At 40.9% G+C, this 18608-nt stretch overlaps 1 protein-coding gene across 3 annotated transcripts in view; it reads right to left on the reverse strand.

Annotated features, from left to right (window-relative positions):
- XPO6 (exportin 6) overlaps positions 1–18608 on the reverse strand; it is a 114797-nt gene that overhangs the window by 56355 nt on the left and 39834 nt on the right. For all 3 annotated transcript variants that reach the window (XM_010388642.2, XM_030924948.1, XM_010388641.2), the window contains 3 exons: positions 15488–15647; positions 12232–12309; positions 1928–2381 (listed from right to left, as the gene is read on the reverse strand). In XM_010388642.2, coding sequence (XP_010386944.1) covers positions 1928–2381; positions 12232–12309; positions 15488–15647 — 692 coding nt within the window. The remainder of the gene's footprint in view (positions 1–1927; positions 2382–12231; positions 12310–15487; positions 15648–18608) is intronic.

The raw sequence follows: 18608 nt of genomic DNA on the forward strand, positions 1-18608 counted from the left end.
TCACTAATACTCAAGAGTAGGAACTCCTTCCTCACTCGCTTATGACAGTTTTACATGGATATTCAAAGTCACCAGCCAGCTGACTGCTCTTTAGGAAGATGCATTCAATTCCCTACTACCCATTTAAAAAAAAAGCCATGGGCTAAATACAGAACAATCTCAATTTTACTTTAGTATCTAACCCAATTTTTTAAAAATACAAACAAGGCTGTTCAGTAGCTAAAACTACAGATTTTATTTCACCTCATTTTCTTTCCCTTGCCCACCTTCTGGTACAGGTGCTAATGAACAGTACAAAGTTAGGGGGAAAGGAAAGGCAGTAGAGGGCAAGAAAAGCCAAGGATCTGGTTAGCAGCTCCTAAACAACTGAGAATAGACTGAGCTGTTTAGAATTAGTGGTAGGGGACCCAGAGCCAGGAAGCAAGCACACAGCATTATTTATGTCACCTTTCTGCTCCCAGGCACCTCTCAGCTTTCACAGGGCAATAGGAAGCACAGGATTAAAATGTAAAACCAAGAGCACAAAAGTTACACGTAACATCAGTACATAGATAATCCATAATGACATTTCTATACCATCCACAAATGGAAGCCACAACAAAGTTGTCTGTGATTATGTTATGATTAAAGTCAAAACAACTGGTATTTGATAACTGATACAGGCAGCTAGATTTTTAAATTAACATATGAGATATTGACATGAGACACACAGATCTTAAAAAAAAACATGAAGGTAATACAGCCTTTCTTAACCACAGACAGAAAGAATATGAAAGTGAATAATGATGCCTTTGAATTCATATAGAAAGCTATCACCAAATAATTTTTAAGAACATATTACCGTATCAGATTGTGTTCTTACAGAGAGCAAACATGACGGTTTTACAATAACCCAAACCAAAATAATCTTATGTACCAATTTTTTAATTTTAGAAAAATGTTATAAAACTGTCCAATTTAAAAAGCACTAAAACTTTCAACTTTAGGTACTTGACTTTATATTCTGCTATGTACTCTAAGGGAAAGAAAATCGCTTAATAACAAAGGGCAATCTAAGGAAAACTGAGAATATTAGTAACTTTTGCTGCCATGTCATCTGTAAATATTTACTAATTCGATATAATTTATTGCTTGAAAGTCTCTAAACAGTCAATCTGATTGTTCCTAATATAAGTTTCCAAATTCCCTCTTTTCATACAGCAGTAGTATCATGTTAACCAAAGTTATAAGATACATAAATGACCTCATCTGCAAGAGACACAAATCATGAAATCCTGCCTCAGAGTACCATGATAGAATCATCTTTTAGAATGCTTTTTAAAAAAACAAAGTAGGTCATTGTAGGCGCCACTCGAGAGGAAAATAACAAAGAAACACAGTTGTGTGCTACATTAACCTGTGCACACATTAACATCCCTCCTATAGTTTGATGAAAACTTGCCATTGATGTAAAACTCACAATAACAATTCCTGTATACTGCAGGATGTTCACTTGGGAAAAGTCAAATAGTAAAAACTGACACCAAGTGAGAAAGGGCGATTATAACTCCTGTACCTCCACGGACCTCTTCTCCTGTTCTTGGCTACGCAGGAGCAGCAGTTTCAGTCCCTGCACCACCTCAGACCTGCAAGCAAATAGTAAGGAAAAGGGGGCAAGAGGAGTAGAAGGGAGGACAGGAGATGGATGGGGAGAAAAGACAACAAACCTACACAAGGCACAAGCACTTTTCAAACTCAGTCACTTCCCTTAACCACCCAAGCCCTTCCAGCTAATCTCAGACTTACTGGCACACACCTACCTTTCTGTTCCTCACCAGGAGCCCCATATTCTGAAATCAAAGAGGATTACAGATGCCATGCAGCACAGCATGGTAAACAGTCAGGGCCCTTTCTTGGGGCACAACAGCTCCACGCCTGGTTTCATTACCTCTCATCGAGCTCTTCTAGCCTGCTCTTCACTGTGTGGGCATTGTTATCCTTGGTGATTTTCTGCAGGAGGTAGAAAGTCTGCTGGAACATACGCAGTAAATACTCCTCAAATTCCATAGGCACACAGTTCTTGGACATGAGTTCATTGATGCAGGACATGGCCAGGACCCCAAGCCGGCCGCGCTCCTGACCCGAGACACAGTTCTGGCTGCTGCCGTTAACTGACGCCATCTTTCTGGCACGGATGTCACAGCCAAATCGCGCAAAGTGGAAGATGGTGGTAAGGAGGGATGGGGTGATGCTGGCAGATAGAGGAATCCAACTGAAGAGATGGGCCAGGCACTCCAAGGCCAGGGAACAGATATACTCACTCTCCACATCAAGGATGGGAATTGGCTGATTCAACAGTTTGGCTGAACTGGGACTCTGCAACAGGTTACTCAGTAAGTCACCTGAAAAATAGGAAAGGGCTTTTAAGCTATCCGGCATCAAATCTCTTACAAATAACTTTAAGTAATTCTCCTTCAAAAAAAAAAAAATATATATATATATATCTCACAGCTAATTAAACTGATATATATATAAATAAATTAAAAAATAAAATCTATATGCTCAAAATTAAACACTAATTAGGAAATTTTAACAGTATAGTACAAATAAGATAATTGATTATGATTCTTAGTGAGGGGGATCTGGATATAATCTTTAGTGTTTTGACTTAAATTTAGTTTTAGTGAGATTTGTACAACAGCGGTTTCCCAGGAGATATAAGTGAAGAGAAGATGGGATTATTCTCTGGCTGCAAAACCCCAAATCCACTCAAGTTTTTCTTTTCTTACTAGTCTTCCCCCAAATCATGACCTTGCTTTTGAAAAGCATGATACATGACCGTTAAATAAATAAACAAATAAAAATCCCTAACAACACCACATACAAAGTTGGGCACCAAATGAATTAAAGACTTAAACCAAAGATAAAACTTTAAAGTTAACAGAAGAAAATATAAGAGTATTTGAAATACAAGAAAAGAGAGAAAAAGACTCCTTAAAACCACCAAAATGAAAACCTTAACAAAAAATACTGATGAATATAATATCAAAATTAAGAGTTTCTAATCAAGGCTGGGTGCAGTGGCTCATGTCTGTAATCCCAGCACTTTGGGAGGCCGAGGTGGGCGGATTACCTGAGGTCAGTAGTTCAAGACCAGCCTAACCAACATGGTGAAATGCTGTCTCTAGTAAAATACAAAGTTAGCCAGGCGTGGTGGTGCATGCCTGTAATCCCAGCTACTTGGGAGGCTGAGGCAGAAGAATTGCTTGAACCCAGAAGGTGGAGGTTGCAGTGAGCTAAGATCACGCCATTGCACTCCAGCCTGGGCAACAAGAGCGAAACTCCATCTCAAAAAATAAAAAATAAAAATAAAAACAGAGTTCCTAATCAACGAAAAACATAAGGGAAAGTTACCAGGCGGACAACAGACTGTGAGAAGATATTCACAATTTCTAACATCGAAAAGGACTAAAAGCTGAAATCTATTTTTAAAATGCTACACATCAGTAAACACAACAACCCCAGTACAAAAACAGACAGTTGATATGGAGAGACAATTTTCAGAGAAGAAATTCTAAAGCATATGAAGAGATTTCACATTCCATTAGTAATCAGAAAAAGCAAATTAAAAAGAGTCTGAAAAAATGTTGGCAAATGCCAGACATCAAGTATAAGGAATGGACGCAGGAACCTTCACAAGGCGGTGCAGGAGGAAGGGCCATTCTGAGGAGGACCTGGCACTCTGGAATCCTACTAAACATTCACATATCCTCTTGCCTGACCATTCTCCTGGTATGCTCCCAACACAACCCTCACACGGGTCCATGAGGGGACAGGCAGAGGTGCATGAAGGGGAGAGTTGGAGGCAGTCTGGCCTCCTCCTTGGCGGGAGAAGATAGAGAATGCAGAGGCAGATATCATATCACACAGTGAGCAGATAGAGGACTAAGGCACAGATGGGCAACAGTTTGGAGAGACTTTAAACAGATACAATTAAAAGAAACAGAATGATAGCTTCACTATACCACTTACATATAAAAATATATGGACACAAAACAGTAAGTTCTTACAAGAGCATGTTACCAAACAAAAGATAGAGGTTATCTACACTAAAATGGCTGTTGATTATGGGGAAGGGGGTCCACAAATTCAAAACTATTTTTAAAGGAATACTAAGATGCTCTTTTCCTTTTCCACTTTCATTATCTCCAGGTGTACAATGGAGCTTTCCAGAGGCTACATCACACGGGATATTGCAACAGATGAAATGCAGAAGCTGCCCTTCACTAAGCCACATGTTAGAGATTTGCAAAACTGCAAAACAACACCACTCTTCTCAGTGAATTTTTCTGTTTGCTTTGAAAAATGTAGTTATTTTTTATTAAAGTATATTATCTGTTAATATGTAATGGGTTCATCACGTATTTTTAAATGAATTAATGACTATTTGTACATTTTTCTCAGTTTTTCTATCAACAGATATAACTTACAAAGTGTTTTGAGGACCTCAGTAATTTTTTAAGAGTCAAGGGACCCCAAGACCCAAAACTGGAGAAACATGGGGCTACTCTGTGAACCTGGACCAGTAGCATAATCAGGGAACTTGTCAGAAGTACAAATCATCAGGCCCCAACCCACGCCTACTGGAGTAGAGCCTGAAGGGGTTGCGGCCCAGGAATCTGTGTTCTTATAAGCACTCCAAGTGATTCTTATGCTTGCTTGATTTTTGAAAGCACTAGACTAAAGGAAATCAAACAAAATGAAACAGGGAAAAAAGCTGTAAAACTACTTTAGAGAAGACAAAAGAAGAAAAATATTTAAAACTATAACAACAGGCCAGGAGCAGTGGCTCACATCTGTATTCCCAGCATTTTGGGAGGCTGAGGCAGGCAGATCACTTGAGCCCAGGAGTTCAAAACCAGCTTGGACAACATAGCGAGACCCCATCTCTACAAAAAATACAAACATTAGCCAGGCATGGTGGCGCATGCCTATAGGCGCAGCTATTCAGGAGGCTGAAGTGGGAGGATCGCTTGAGCCCAGGGAGGTCAAGGCTGCAGTGAGCTATGATTGTACCACTGCACTCCAGCCTGGGTGACAGAGCAAGACTCTATATTTAAAAAAAAGAAGAAAAAAAGAAAAAAAAAAAACTATAATAATAAGAAAAATTTCCTGAAATTGGATGTGACTCTACAACATGAAAAGGTTTATCCTGTTCCAAGAAAAAAATGATGAAGAGTGATCAATATTAAGAATGTTTAAAATGAGGAAGCAGTGTAGGCAGAAAAGTACAGATACAAAGGACAAAACACCTCAGTCAGACTTCTCCACAGTAACATTCACAGCCTGGGGACATTCTCTCAAACATGCAAAAACTCAGGTAACTCCACAAATTCTTCTCAAGGAGGATACCAAACAAAGACACCACATGGATAAAGAGATAAATCAAAATAAAGAATTAAGGAATGGAGAAGCTGTAGCAAAAGGATGCCCCAGCATCAAATTACATAGAGACTCAAGACTAAACAGACGTAGGAATTACAGAGGGTACGCTAGCTAACTTTCCCATTTTTCACAAGGAAGAAGTCCCAAAATACATGGTCTAAAATAAAACATGGTGGGGGGGAGGTGATACACAAAATTCAAACATGTAGTACAAAATTGATTTTTATCATTTTTTCTTAACCATACAGGTATCTTTTAGAAATTAATATTTCTTATAGAATTGTAGAAAAAGCACCTCAAGGTCAGCAATTCCTTAAGATTAATACGTTGTTACATTTAAGTAAAACCTGGCCAGGCACGGTGGCTCATGCCTGTAATCCCAGCACTTTGGGAGGCCAAGGCAGGCGGATCACTTGAGGTCAGGAATTCGAGACAAGCCTGGCCAACATGGTGAAACCCTGTCTCCACTAAAATACAAATATTAGCTGGGCATGGTGGTGCGTGCCTGTAATCCCAGCTACTCAGGAGGCTGGGGCAGGAGAATTGCTTGAATCCAGGAGGCACAGGTTGCAGTAAGCAGAGATCGCACTACTGCGCTCCGGCCTGGGCAACAGAGCGAGCCTCTATCCAAAAAAAAAAAAAAAAAAACAAGTAAAATGCTGGGTACGGTAGCTCACGCCTGTAATCTCAGCACTTTGGGAGGCTGAAGCAGATAGATCACTTGAAGTCAGAAGTTCCAGACCTGCCTGGCCAACGTGGTGAAACCCCATCTCTACTACAAATACAAAAATCAGCTAGGCGTGGCAGTGGCCACCTGTAATCCCAACTACTCGGGAGGCTGAGGCAGGAGAATCGCTTGCTCCTGGGAGGCGGAGACTGCAGTGAGCCAAGATCATGCCCACTGTACTCTAGCCTGGATAACAGAGTGAGACTCCATCTCAAAAAAAAAAAAAAAATCAAGTAAAACTAAAATTTAATTGTTATTAAAAACAAAAAATATATAATCTGATACTATTTTTGTCTTTTTATCTGTCTTATCTCTGTGTAGAGACGTCTGGAGTGATCAAATATTATTTGATGTTCTTTCTATATGAGATACTGGGTAAATGTTTACATTTTATTTTGTCCTTTATAGCACTAGGTCTCAAATGTTTGGGTTTCAGAAGTCCTCACTCTTAAAAATTACTAAGCATCCCAAAGAGAGAGCTCTTAGGAGGGTTCCTTCTATTGATATTTGCCATATTAGAAATTAAAGCTGAGAAGTGTTTAAATATTTAATTCATTTAATTACAAAGCCATCATGTTAGCATAACATTTTTAAATGAAAAAAAACTGTATTTCACCCAAAACTAATGAGAAGGGTAATACAGTTTTTATATTTTTGAAATCTCTTTAGTGGCTGGTTTAAAAGATAACTAGACTTGCTCAACTGCTTCTGCCTTCACTGTTTTGCAATAGATTGTTTTCACTGAAGTATGTGAAGAAAATGCAGCTCCACACAGATACGCAACTACAAATGAACAAAGGGCTTCAGTGGCCTTTTCAAGTAACTGTGTCTATTCTATCACATTAAAGTCTGACGAACAGTCATTCTGAAGGGTTAACTGCAATGTGAAATCTGGAATTAACTTTTTTATTCATACACTCATGAGAGAATGGGAATAAAAATGACAAACAATGTCTTAGTATTTTTATGAACAAATACCTGGCCTTTGGGACTTCCCAAAAGGGTTTAGGGGACTTCCAGGGGTCCCCAAACTTACTGAGAGCTGAGGCCTTACACTAATGCTGGATGAACATGAAGAAGTTGGTTAGCCTTTCTCAGCCTCAACCTCCTCCGCCATTATAATGAGGATTTTGTGAATTTATTAATGAAGGGTTTACGTTCTATTCTTAAAAGTGGACTTATCAAGGTGATTTATGAGGAGCCAAAAAAAAGAAAAGTAGATTTAAAAGCTGTCCCTAGTATGTGGCTCAGAAGACTTTTTCCAGAATGGATGCTAAAAGGAAAAAAAACAAAACATCTATAAATAATACTTATAGTAAAAGCAGTAACAGCTACCGCCTGCTCTGTGATTATCTGCTTGGCCCTATACTGAAAATTACATAAGCATATTCTCATTTAATATTCACAACTCTAAGGTAGGTATTATTACCCATATTTACAGATCATTAAAATAACTAAGGCACAGACAGACCAAGTGTTTCCCCAAGTCCCTCTGTTAGCATGAGGTAGAAATGAAACCAAACCAGGGTCTGGCCTCAAAATCAATGTTCCCTTCCAAAAGGCAAGTTAACTGGAAAGATTATGCAACCAGAAAAAATGAGCAATAAGAAAGCTAATATTTAAATCCAGAAAAATATTCCTAATTGTTCTCCTCTGTATTAAAAAAAGAGAAAAAATAAATATGGAAAAACATGTATGGCCTAAAATCATATGTAAAATAACAGCATGTGTATACCATGACTACAAGCATAGGAAGACAAATATGTGAAGACAAAGACTGAACAAGATTATGCAAAGGCGAAAACTGTTTAGGTGGATATGAATGATCTGCGATTGCTTTTGTCCTCAAAAGAAAGAGAGTAGCAGGACCGTGGTCATGGAAGTCAGCATCTGCTAAGGAGTGTACCACGACTCATTTGCCTAAAAAGGTTGGGGCCGGGGAAAGAACCTGTTAAGGCTGTTTCTCCATAAAAATGATTTTACTCAAATTTAAATGTTTCAAGGTATCTTAGTGGATGACAGAAGTGTTTTTCAAAAATTTCAAAAATTACACTGTAATCAAAGTGGAAGGAATCACCACAAAACAGATTCTGCTTCATGCGGCAGGCAGCACTTTCAATACAAACCTAAGAGAACTTTATCAAGTTCTCTTATTTTTTTTTTTTTTTTTTTTTTTTTTGGAGACAGGGTCTTGCTCTGTCACCCAGGCTGGAGTACAGTGGTGCAATCATGGCTCACTGCAGCGTCAACCTCCTGGACTCAAGTGATTCTCCCACCTCAATCCCCCCAAGTAGCTGGGACTACAGGCATGAGCCACCATGCCCATATATATATATATGTATATGATGTGGGGTCTCACTATGTTGCCAACACAGGTCTCAAATACCTAAGCTCAAGTGATCCTGTCATCTCGGCCCCCCCAAAGTGCTGGGATTTACAGGCCTGAGCCACCATGCCCAGCCCTGTAATAAACTTTCATGCAAAGCTTTTTAATTATTGAAACTTCATGTGTTTCCTATCAGTTGTATATTTACTAACTTAGGATTTCTCAACCTCAGCACTCCTGGCACCTGGGGCCAGATCATTCTTTGGTCCCCTATATACTGTGGGGTGTTTAGCGGCATCCCTGGCCTCCATTCACTAGATGCCAACAGCACTTCTCCAGTCATGGAGACATTAACAAATATTCCCTGCAGGACAAACCACAGATCTAACTGCAGCCTTGGTCCAGTAAAATGGGGGGAAACTCTATTCAAGGAGCCCCTGGAGGAGAAAATAAGATCACAGGAGTTGTAAGTGACCCTCCCAAGTCCCACCTTTCTATAGGTAGTATATAAGGAATACATGAAAAGATTTGCATGAAGATATGTAATCTGTTAAGAATTGGCCTCAATTCATGCTCTCTGATACATCCTCACCCTGAAGAACTTTTCATCATCACCTGTGTACAGCTCTATATTTCAAACTATATATTATGTGCATGAGAAAGATATGGTCCCTTAATTTTACTGCAGAACAATCAAAGCTAACTCAGAATTGCTGTAATCACATAATCTCATTCTGTGCACTTTTTTCCCCATTGGTCCAGGCAGAGAGAAGTGAAGATGAGAGGAGATGAAGGAAGATGAGGCTGCTCAAGTGAAGCAGGAAGGAACAGCCTCAGCAGGCAGGGGGCAATGTCCACATCTTCCCTCATTTATCCAGAGAGGAAGCTATTTCCTTTTTATAGTCAAGGACATCAGCGGTCAGAAAAGGTAAAGGATCCACTCCAGGTCATGGAGTAAGTGGCAGGGCCAAGACTCAAAACCAGGGGAAGAAGGAAGTGGACGAAAGTGGTGAGAATGACCAAGAAAGCAAAGCTAGGACGATGACCGTGCACCTAGATTCGGCATTCTAGGGTTCTGGTAGGGGTTCATGTCCCCACTCTGCTCACTGGCGATGCAACCCCTGGCAAGCTTCCTTGTTTGTAGGCAAGAAACAGACTATCATCTGTCCCATAGCAGTCCGATCTCGCGAGGTGAGTGATCACTACTGCAGCCAGTTTAGGAGTCAAGCTAACAATTTGGGGGAACTATGCTGAGAAATAAACCACACACATTCCTTCAAACCTTTTTCTACATCCAGACTATTAAAGGAGTTGTTGCAGGAACTAGTCCCTGGGCTTGGTTCTTTAAAAGTGATGAGACAGAAAACTATATTAAAAGAAAGCATATGGGGAAAAAACCCCACAAGCCTCAGGGGGCTACTAAACCTAACACACAAGGCAGGAGAGTTCCGCACGGGCTGAGCTGGGGTGTGCTAAGGTATTTGTTTGGTTGCTTCACTGGGCCCTAAAGTTTCTCAGAATAAATTTTCTCTAGAAAACTGATATGGTCAAGAAAGCAAAACAATTTTCTGGAAATTTTACTGCTTAACTTGGCGTCTTAAGTGCACAAAGACAGTTTGAGCAAAAGCATCAAAATGAATGGTGATTGCATCATCAGCACTGTCCAAATAGTGGGGCAAGATCTAATGACTTCACTTACATTACCATAAAAAGAAAGAAAAATACTGTAACAAATAAACACGCAATTTTTTTAAAGGGGAAGTATACCAGCTTAAAAGCTTATGTAACTCCCTAGGTGCCCCTATAGTCTCAATTTATTTTGTTATTTCTCAAATACTAAAACCCAACATTTCAAAAAATTTTAAGAGGCAATTCTCAAGAAGTAGGCACCACATTTTAGGTTTTGTTATATGCAAATGGAAAGTTAGTCCATATTTTATTCCGCCTAGCCTCATAAAACCTAGGCAACACATGGAAGAGGTAAGCACACATTTCTGGTTTGTATTATCTGACATTCCCTAACATGGCCCCGAGGAAAATAGAGCCTATCAAAGTATAAACTGAGTTAGCTCAGAACCTCTCTGGATGAAGCCAACTGAAACACAAACAAGTGTTTATTCTACAGTAAACTGCAGCTGCTAATAAACCGTGCTAGCGAGTATTCAACTGTCTAAAACAAATCTAATTCAAAAGAACTAATCTTGACTGGGTATGGTGGCTCACACCTGTAATCCCAGCAATTTGAAAGGCTGAGGCGGGTGGATAGCTTAAGCTCAGGAGTTCAAGATCAGCCTGGGCAATACGGCGAAACCCTGTCTCTACAAAAAATACAAAAATTAGCCAGGCATGTTAGTGCACGTCTATGGTCCCAGCTACTTGGGAGGTTGAGGTGGGAGGACTGCTGGAGCCCAGGAAGTCGAGGCTGCAGTGAGTTGTGATCACACCACTGCACTCTAGTCTGAGTGACAGAAAGAGACCTTGTCTCAAAAAAAAGAATTAGTATTTGCAAACAGAATTTAAATGAAATGACAAACTTAACTGTGGATACTCCAAGGTGTTCGTTCACTCATAAAATCAAATCTCTGAATCATTTCCAAATGTTTCTTTAATCATCCAGATACTGCAACATATAAATCTGCCGAGCCACCTCAAATATCTACCTAAAGAATAAAGGTTTGCCACCAAATACAAAGTTCCATTTCCTATGAGCTTATACTGCACTCTAGAACTCTATAATTGTTTGTAATCTAAGCAGTATGACAAATGGCTCTCTAATAATTTTTAATCCAAGTAAGATAATGAGAATTTGTAATAACTAGTGCACTATGAGTACTCCTCAAAACTTCCGGATAGATTTTCAATTCTAGAGTAACTCTGCAAGAATTTCAGCTTCCACATACTAACAACAGGCTACATAAAACAGCTTGGGCTTAGAGATGTCTGACTTCCACAGCCTATCTCCTTGAAGTAAAGGAGAAGATGTAGAAATATTTCTCATTAGCCACATCAACCTTTACAGTAGAGGAAGAAATATGTGCCAATTCACAGGATGTACTCTGCTGGAAAAGCATTTGTGATCATTTAGTGTAAACAGCAGCATTTAGAAACTAAAAGTTCCTGTTCAGATGCAATTTCCTCTTTCCATCCATCCTTGAAAGTAGTCATCTTTAGATGAACTGCACTCTGAATTTTGAAGCAGATATTAATATAACTATGGACAATAACTAGCAACTAGTAAACTATTTAATAGCCTCTGCAAATATGCCCGCTTTACCAAATGACTCTTAACCAATGTTGACTCAATGCTAACTACTGCATAGTCTCCACTATGCAGGCGGAGAGGTCCCCACTCTGCCTTGGGCAACATGAGTCCAGTGAGGAAGAAAGCACTCAATATTTCTGTTCCTATGTCCTCTCCTGTGGGCTGCTGCCCACCTCCTGCCACCTCTGCAGAAGAAGCACAAGCAGAATTGTCAAGCCCAAAGGCTCCTATCAACCTCAGCACAAGCACATAGCCATGACATTTGGGAAATAGAAAAAAATGAGGACAACGACCTAGGACTATTTTTTTAATGTAATTTTTAAAAATAGAGATAGAGTCTCACTATGTTGCCCAGGCTGGTCTCAAACTCTTGGCCTCTAGCGATCCTCCCACCTCAGCCTCCTCAGTACTGAAGACTACAGGTGCAAATCACCACACCTGGCCCCCAATACTTTAAAAAGAAGAATGCCTTGGCTGGCAGGCAGACCATACCACTTTCTCCTGAGGTCGGGGATGGTGGTGGAGTGGCAGCAGTAACACTGTGTTTGTCCCAGACAGTCTCCAAGATACCTACCAAGAAAGGAGAAACAGAGTTATAAGAGAAATGATGTCCAGCATACAAAGATTTAGAGAGTTTCTTGATACCTTTGATCAAACATCAGTACCTGAACATCCCTCTCTTGACCATGTCCTCCTCCAGCAAGCAGCTGTGCCTCTCGACTTCACAGCTGCCTTATGGCTCTCCACTGCTTCACTGTGGTCTTGCAGTGTGGCCTCTCCCCACTGTTGCCTCCAGCACTGCTCTTTGCCAGAGTCACCTGGTTGCTGCGTGCACTCACCGGTCACTTAATCCCCATCCTCCTTGACCACACTGTGGCATGACAGACCATTGCCTATACCCTTATCTGAGCCGGTAGCACCACTCTTTCCTGGTTTTTCTCTGGTTTCTTTGAACTCGATTCCATCCCTTTCACTATTACTTCCATCCTCTGCCCATGAGTCACTTAAACACACATGTTTCCCCAGATTCCCTTACTGCTCTGCTTCTCCTCTCATTTCACTCTCACTGCTAGAGTGACTCATCCACTGCCACGGCTTCAAGAAAACATATTCTGAAGCCTCTCAAGTCTCCTGTTCTTGGCCCAAACTCACCTTGACTACATACACCAAGCTCTGCATCACGTGATGGGGGCTTCAGAAACAAGGCAAGGCAATCACAGACCTGCATGTCCACCTGCTTCCTGGACAACACTACATGCATATCCCAAACACAACTTTTCGTTCCCCACAAACCTGCCACTAATTCTCTTTCGTTCCTCATGCAGAAAAACAGGCCGGAAATCCTGGCCTCTGCTAGACTCATCTAGCCTCACCTGACCCAGGCTTCAGCCCACCCAACAGATGAGGCCTACGCTCAACTGTCTGCTGTTCCTTCTATATGTGTCCCTCTCAACCTCTGACCTGCTCTCCTCCTCCCAATTTCAACTTGACCTTTCTACCAGACTAAATGCCACCTGCCTAACCTCAAAATTCCATTCAGCTGTCACCTCCTTCACGAATTGCTACACATAAAACATAAACTCTGTTATAGCTCTTAAAACATCTTTAACTGCTTACTTGTCTCTCTCCACTGAAGTGCAAATTACCTGAGGGTGGGAACTGTGTTTTCTTCCTCTTTGTACCCATACAGAACCCGGAACATAAGGTGATCATAAAGGCTTTTGAAAATATCTTATTCTCAAATTTTTCATATTAAAACCTGAATAAATCTTGAAAGCGTTATGCTAAGTGAAAAAGCCAGACACAAAAGATCACATATTGCATGCTTCCATTTTTATGAGAAGTCCAAAAAAGGCAAATCCATAGAGACAGACCAAGTAGATTAGTGAACGCCAGGGATTGGGGGAGAGGAGAATGGGGTGGGGGGGACGGATATTGCTAATGGGTACGAGGCTTCTTTTTAGAGTGATGACAATGTTCTGGAATTAAATAGCGCTGAAGGTTGCACAACCTCAAGAATATACTAAAAGCCAGTCAATACTGCAATTTAAAATGGTGAGTTTTATCTCAATTTTTAAAATATTTAATATACTGCTAGGCACAGTAGGACACAGAGGTATAAAACGTGGTCCCTAACATTAGAAATCTGACATTTAGTTGGGGTGTCAAAAAATGTGCTTTGAGACCAGGCACAGTAGCTCATGCCTGTAATTTCAGCACTTTGGGAGGCTAAGGCAGAAAGATCACTTGAGCCTAAGAGTTAGAGACTAGCCTGGGCAACACAGGGAGACTGTATGTCTACTAAAAATACAAAAATTAGCCAGGTGTGGTGCCGCCTGCCTGTGGTCCCAGCTTCTGGGGAGATTGAGGTAGAAGGATCACTTAGGTCCCAAAATTTGAGGCTGCAGTAAGCTGTGTTCACATCACCACACTCCAGCCTGGGCAACAGAGAGAGATCCTGTCTCAAAAAAAGGAAAAAGAAAAAAAAAAGTGCTTTGAACGAACAAATACTCTGAAGGTTTAGGTCTACCCCTGGGGCTTTAGGGAAGGATGTGGGGGCAAATGCCGAGCTCTTTCTCTCTCTCTCTCTTTTTTTTTTTTTTTTTTTTTTTAAGAGACAGGGTCTCACTCTGTTACCCAGGCTGGAATGCAGTGGTATGATCATAGCTCACTGCAGCCTCAAACTCCTGAGCTCAAGCAATTCTCCTTCTTTAGCCTCCTGAGTATCTGGGAATACAGGCATGCATCATCACACCCAGCTAACTTTTTGGTTTGTTCTGTTTTGTTTTTTCCAGAAATGGGTCTCTCAATATGCTGCCCAGTCTGGTCTCAAACTCCTGGGCTCAAGTGATCCTCCCACCTCAGCCTCCCAAAGTGCTGGGATTACAGGCCTGAGCCATTGCACTAACCCAAGTTTACTTTTTAAATCAATGGTTCTTTCAGCCAATTTTAAGCGCCCACCACATGCCAAGCACTAAACTGGAGATACAAAGAAAGTTCCTAGACATCCAAGAAGAAGCCTGGATAAAGGAGTCAGAGATAAAAACATTCTTTTCACTACAAGTTTCCCTCAAGTAGCAAGCCCAGGCTCCCGGCACTCCCAGGGCCTCATGGCCAGGCATTGCATACGTGCCTCCCTAGCAAACAGGTCTCACAGCAGCACAGAGAAGCCACCCCGGGCACCCAGGGTACTCCCCTCTCCTCCTACCTTCCTGTCTCATGTTGTGGTTTGCTTTCTGTTTCTTCTTACCCTTTACACCTTGTCACGAGGCACTCATCAAACAGAAGAGACAAAATGCTACATACAACTACAACCTAGTGCACGAGGAGATGGCTCCACACCACGTCTCATTTCCTTACCCAGAACAGGAATTTTCATATCCTCCTACTCCAACTTCTCCTGATCTTCAATTCAAATTATTTTACATAGAGTGCCTGCCACCCACCTAACTTACCATGCAGTGATTGGCACTGTAGGCATACTCCTATGACCTGGACTCTCCCTCACTGATCACAGTTACAGTGAGGACCAATTAGTGAAAGACTACGAGGAAAATAAGGCTCAAATCTATTTTGCGGTCCTACTATGTGCTAGACACTGGGCTACAGGTGTTGGGAATGCAGCTTCCCATTTTCACGCTATCTCAGAAACAGCACAAACAACTGCTCAAAGCTGCTGAGCGCCAAGGCCTGAACTCTGGGTGCCTGCGGGCAGGCCTCTATCTCTGTATACTACCATACTGCTCACCTGTCAGTAGCCCAAGCACTGTCTGCACCTGGTCCAGTAGCAGCTTCCGCAACTCCTCCTTCCGAGCCACACTGAGGTCCTCACGGGGACAAGCCAGCTCTTCTGAAGTTGTCTTCAACATGATCAGCCCAAGAGGGGTTGTCACAGGGGACTGGATCAACTGCCGGGAAAAACCATGTTCTGAGCAGAGTGTTGGACTAATAAAGTACAAAGAGGACTCAGCAGTATTAAAGCTGTGAAGCATCTGTGTGTGTTTAATCTTATATGAACATAAATCAACACTTCAGAAACATCAGTTAGAGGCCGGGTGCAGTGATTCACACCTGTAATCCCAGCACGTTGGGAGGCCGAGACAGGTGGATCACCTGATGTAGGGAGTTCGAGACCAGCCTGATCAACATGGAGAAACCCCATCTCTACTAAAAATACAAAATTAGCCGGGTATGGTGGCGCATGCCTATAATCCCAGCTACTCGGGAAGCTAAGGCAGGAGAATCACTTGAACCCAGGAGGCAGAGGTTGCAGTGAGCTGAGATCGTACCATTGCACTCTAGCCTAGGCAAAAAGAGTAAAACTCCGTCTCAAATAAAAAAAAAATAAACATCACTTAGAGGATATTTAGGGAGCTCTTTTTAACCATTCAAAGTACATTCTCATCATATTTTACAGATAAAAATTCTAATACCATGAACTTAAAAACAGCTAGAAAACAATGGTCTTTTATACCTAACATGACCATTTTTATACATGTCCAGATTCCTACCACAGCCTTTGTTACTTTTTCTAGTAACCAAGTTTTGCGTGTACATGTATATAAATTACATCTATATTAGTGATTAAGATGTGTAAATCAATTTGTGATGTCTTTTCAATACGCATGCTGTTAAACCAACTTTATACTTCTAAACTCTGCATGCTTCAGAGAAGGTCATGATTAAATATGGCAGAGCAACAGCACACATACATGTCATTAAACTATGACTAGTTAAGATTTTGCAAATACCTATGTAGCAAATTAAGTTACTTTTTCTATCACCTATAATAGTCTCTCTACCATAAGAAAGTTTAATTAAATGAGACAAAAAAAGTACGCCTTCAATAGCATAGCACTACCTACATCTTCCTAATCATTTTTACAAAATTCAAAGCATTACTATTACATTTATTTTTTAATTTCCAGAAATGATAAAAGTAAACAAGTTGCCACTAAGATTATCTGTTAATTGCTACAATCTATAAAAGAGCAGACAATTTGAAAAGCACTTCAAGTTTTTCTTTAATCTTAATTAAGTTTAAATGTAGTTAATTCCCTGACACGCTTTCCTTTTACTTACTCAAGCTAAAAATATATATAAACTTTAGGGAAGAGGAGAACACTCAGGAACTGTACCCATACAGATTTTATATTCTTCACTTCAAAAAATATAGGGTACAAGCTGGGCGTGGTGGCTCATGCCTGTAATCCCAGCACTTTGGGAGGTCGAGGCGGGCAGATCACTTGAGGTCAGCAGTTCGAGACCAGGCTAGCCAACATGGTGAAACTCCATCTCTACCAAAAATACAAAAATTAGCTGGGTGTGGTGGCAAGCACCTATAGTCCCAGCTACTCAGGAGGCTAAGGCAGGAGGATCACTTGAACCCAGGAGGCAAAGGTTGCAGTGAGCCGAGATCACCCCACTGTACTCCAGCCTGGGCAAGAGAGCAAGACTCCATCTCAAAAAAAAAAAAGAAAAGAAAAGAAAAGAAATGCAGGGTACATTCCTTTCCCTTACAAATAACTCTCCCTATCACAAAGCAAGGAAAAGCTCATCCCTAAAGAACAGGACAAGTACTCAATAATGGGAACTTAAGGTAAATTCAAGTGTCTTCAGAAGCAGCACTAGGTAACCAGCAGCAATGAATGATGTGTTTAAAATGCTCTCTATAAATTCAGGTCTCTTGAACACTAAAACTCTGTATATTCTCCACAATTTTTATCTTTGTTTTCTAAAAATTGGGCCTATTTCTAACACTGACTTAAATTCAGATCATGCAGTATAGGGAGGACAGGAAATTTCTCTTCACACAATGAAGTAGAACTGATCCTTGGTAAGCCTCTCTTTCCATTTGGAGACCTCTGGCTTATCGGTCTATATTCTAAAAGATTCCCATTACTTCCTCCTTTTCCTTTCTTTCTCCTCTACCTCTTGTCTCTATTTTCCCCTCCAGGCTGCATTCTTACTCTCTCAGCTGGAAATGACTCATAATGCCAAATATCCCATTTGGCAATATATACCTTCCTATAAATATGAAATGCTGTACTTCCCAGAAATAAAAATCCCCCACAATATGAAAAAATCTATCTGCAAGTTCTCCTTCCTCTCACCATTTAGGGGAAAGGGAGAAGGTCAGGCGAGAAGCCAGATGAAAAGAGAAAACTATTCTTTACTTGAGAAAGAGCTTGATAAAATGTGTAATTTTTCTTCTCATTAGCTTTGTACCCAGAAAGCTTTTTATTAAAATAGTGTTTCCCTTTACCATCTTCACATCTTTAATTTAAGCTTGTAACACAGGTAATCTCTGCAGTTTAACAGACAATGAGCTCCTGCAGGTTGAAGAATAAGTTCAGGTTTCTAGTGTGAACTTCTGAAAAGGTTCCATCGTTTTTATTACACAACCCAACAGAAGAAACAGCAATTCTCTCCTGTGCTGCTTGCCCCTTAAGTATCTGGTCCCAGGCACAATGTGACCACAGGTTCTGCTCAACAGACTTCAGGAATTTGAAGAACAGGTTCTAGAACCGTTGGTGTCGCATGTGCGCTGGCGTATATGCGGGCAGGTGGGAAGGAAAGGGGTCGGTTTCAATTTCGATTACTTCTCCAGCAGCCTAGAAAGGGTATAACCAACCCACAGCACGTAAGGCTGGGTTACCAAATCAACCCCTCTCTATCTGCTTATGGTGGTCACTACAATTATAACAAAAACTGCATAGATACCACCCAACAAACTGTCACAGAGTTCAAAAAAAACAAAACCATGCACCCCAGACTGCAAACACAACATGAGCCCAAAAAAACGCTTTAGATGATTTACTCAAAGGATCATGTGATGGTGAAACTGATTCCAGAACTAGTTTGGCATT

The sequence above is a fragment of the Rhinopithecus roxellana genome, chromosome 20 (assembly GCF_007565055.1).
Source record: "Rhinopithecus roxellana isolate Shanxi Qingling chromosome 20, ASM756505v1, whole genome shotgun sequence".
Classification (NCBI taxonomy): Eukaryota; Metazoa; Chordata; class Mammalia; order Primates; family Cercopithecidae; genus Rhinopithecus; species Rhinopithecus roxellana.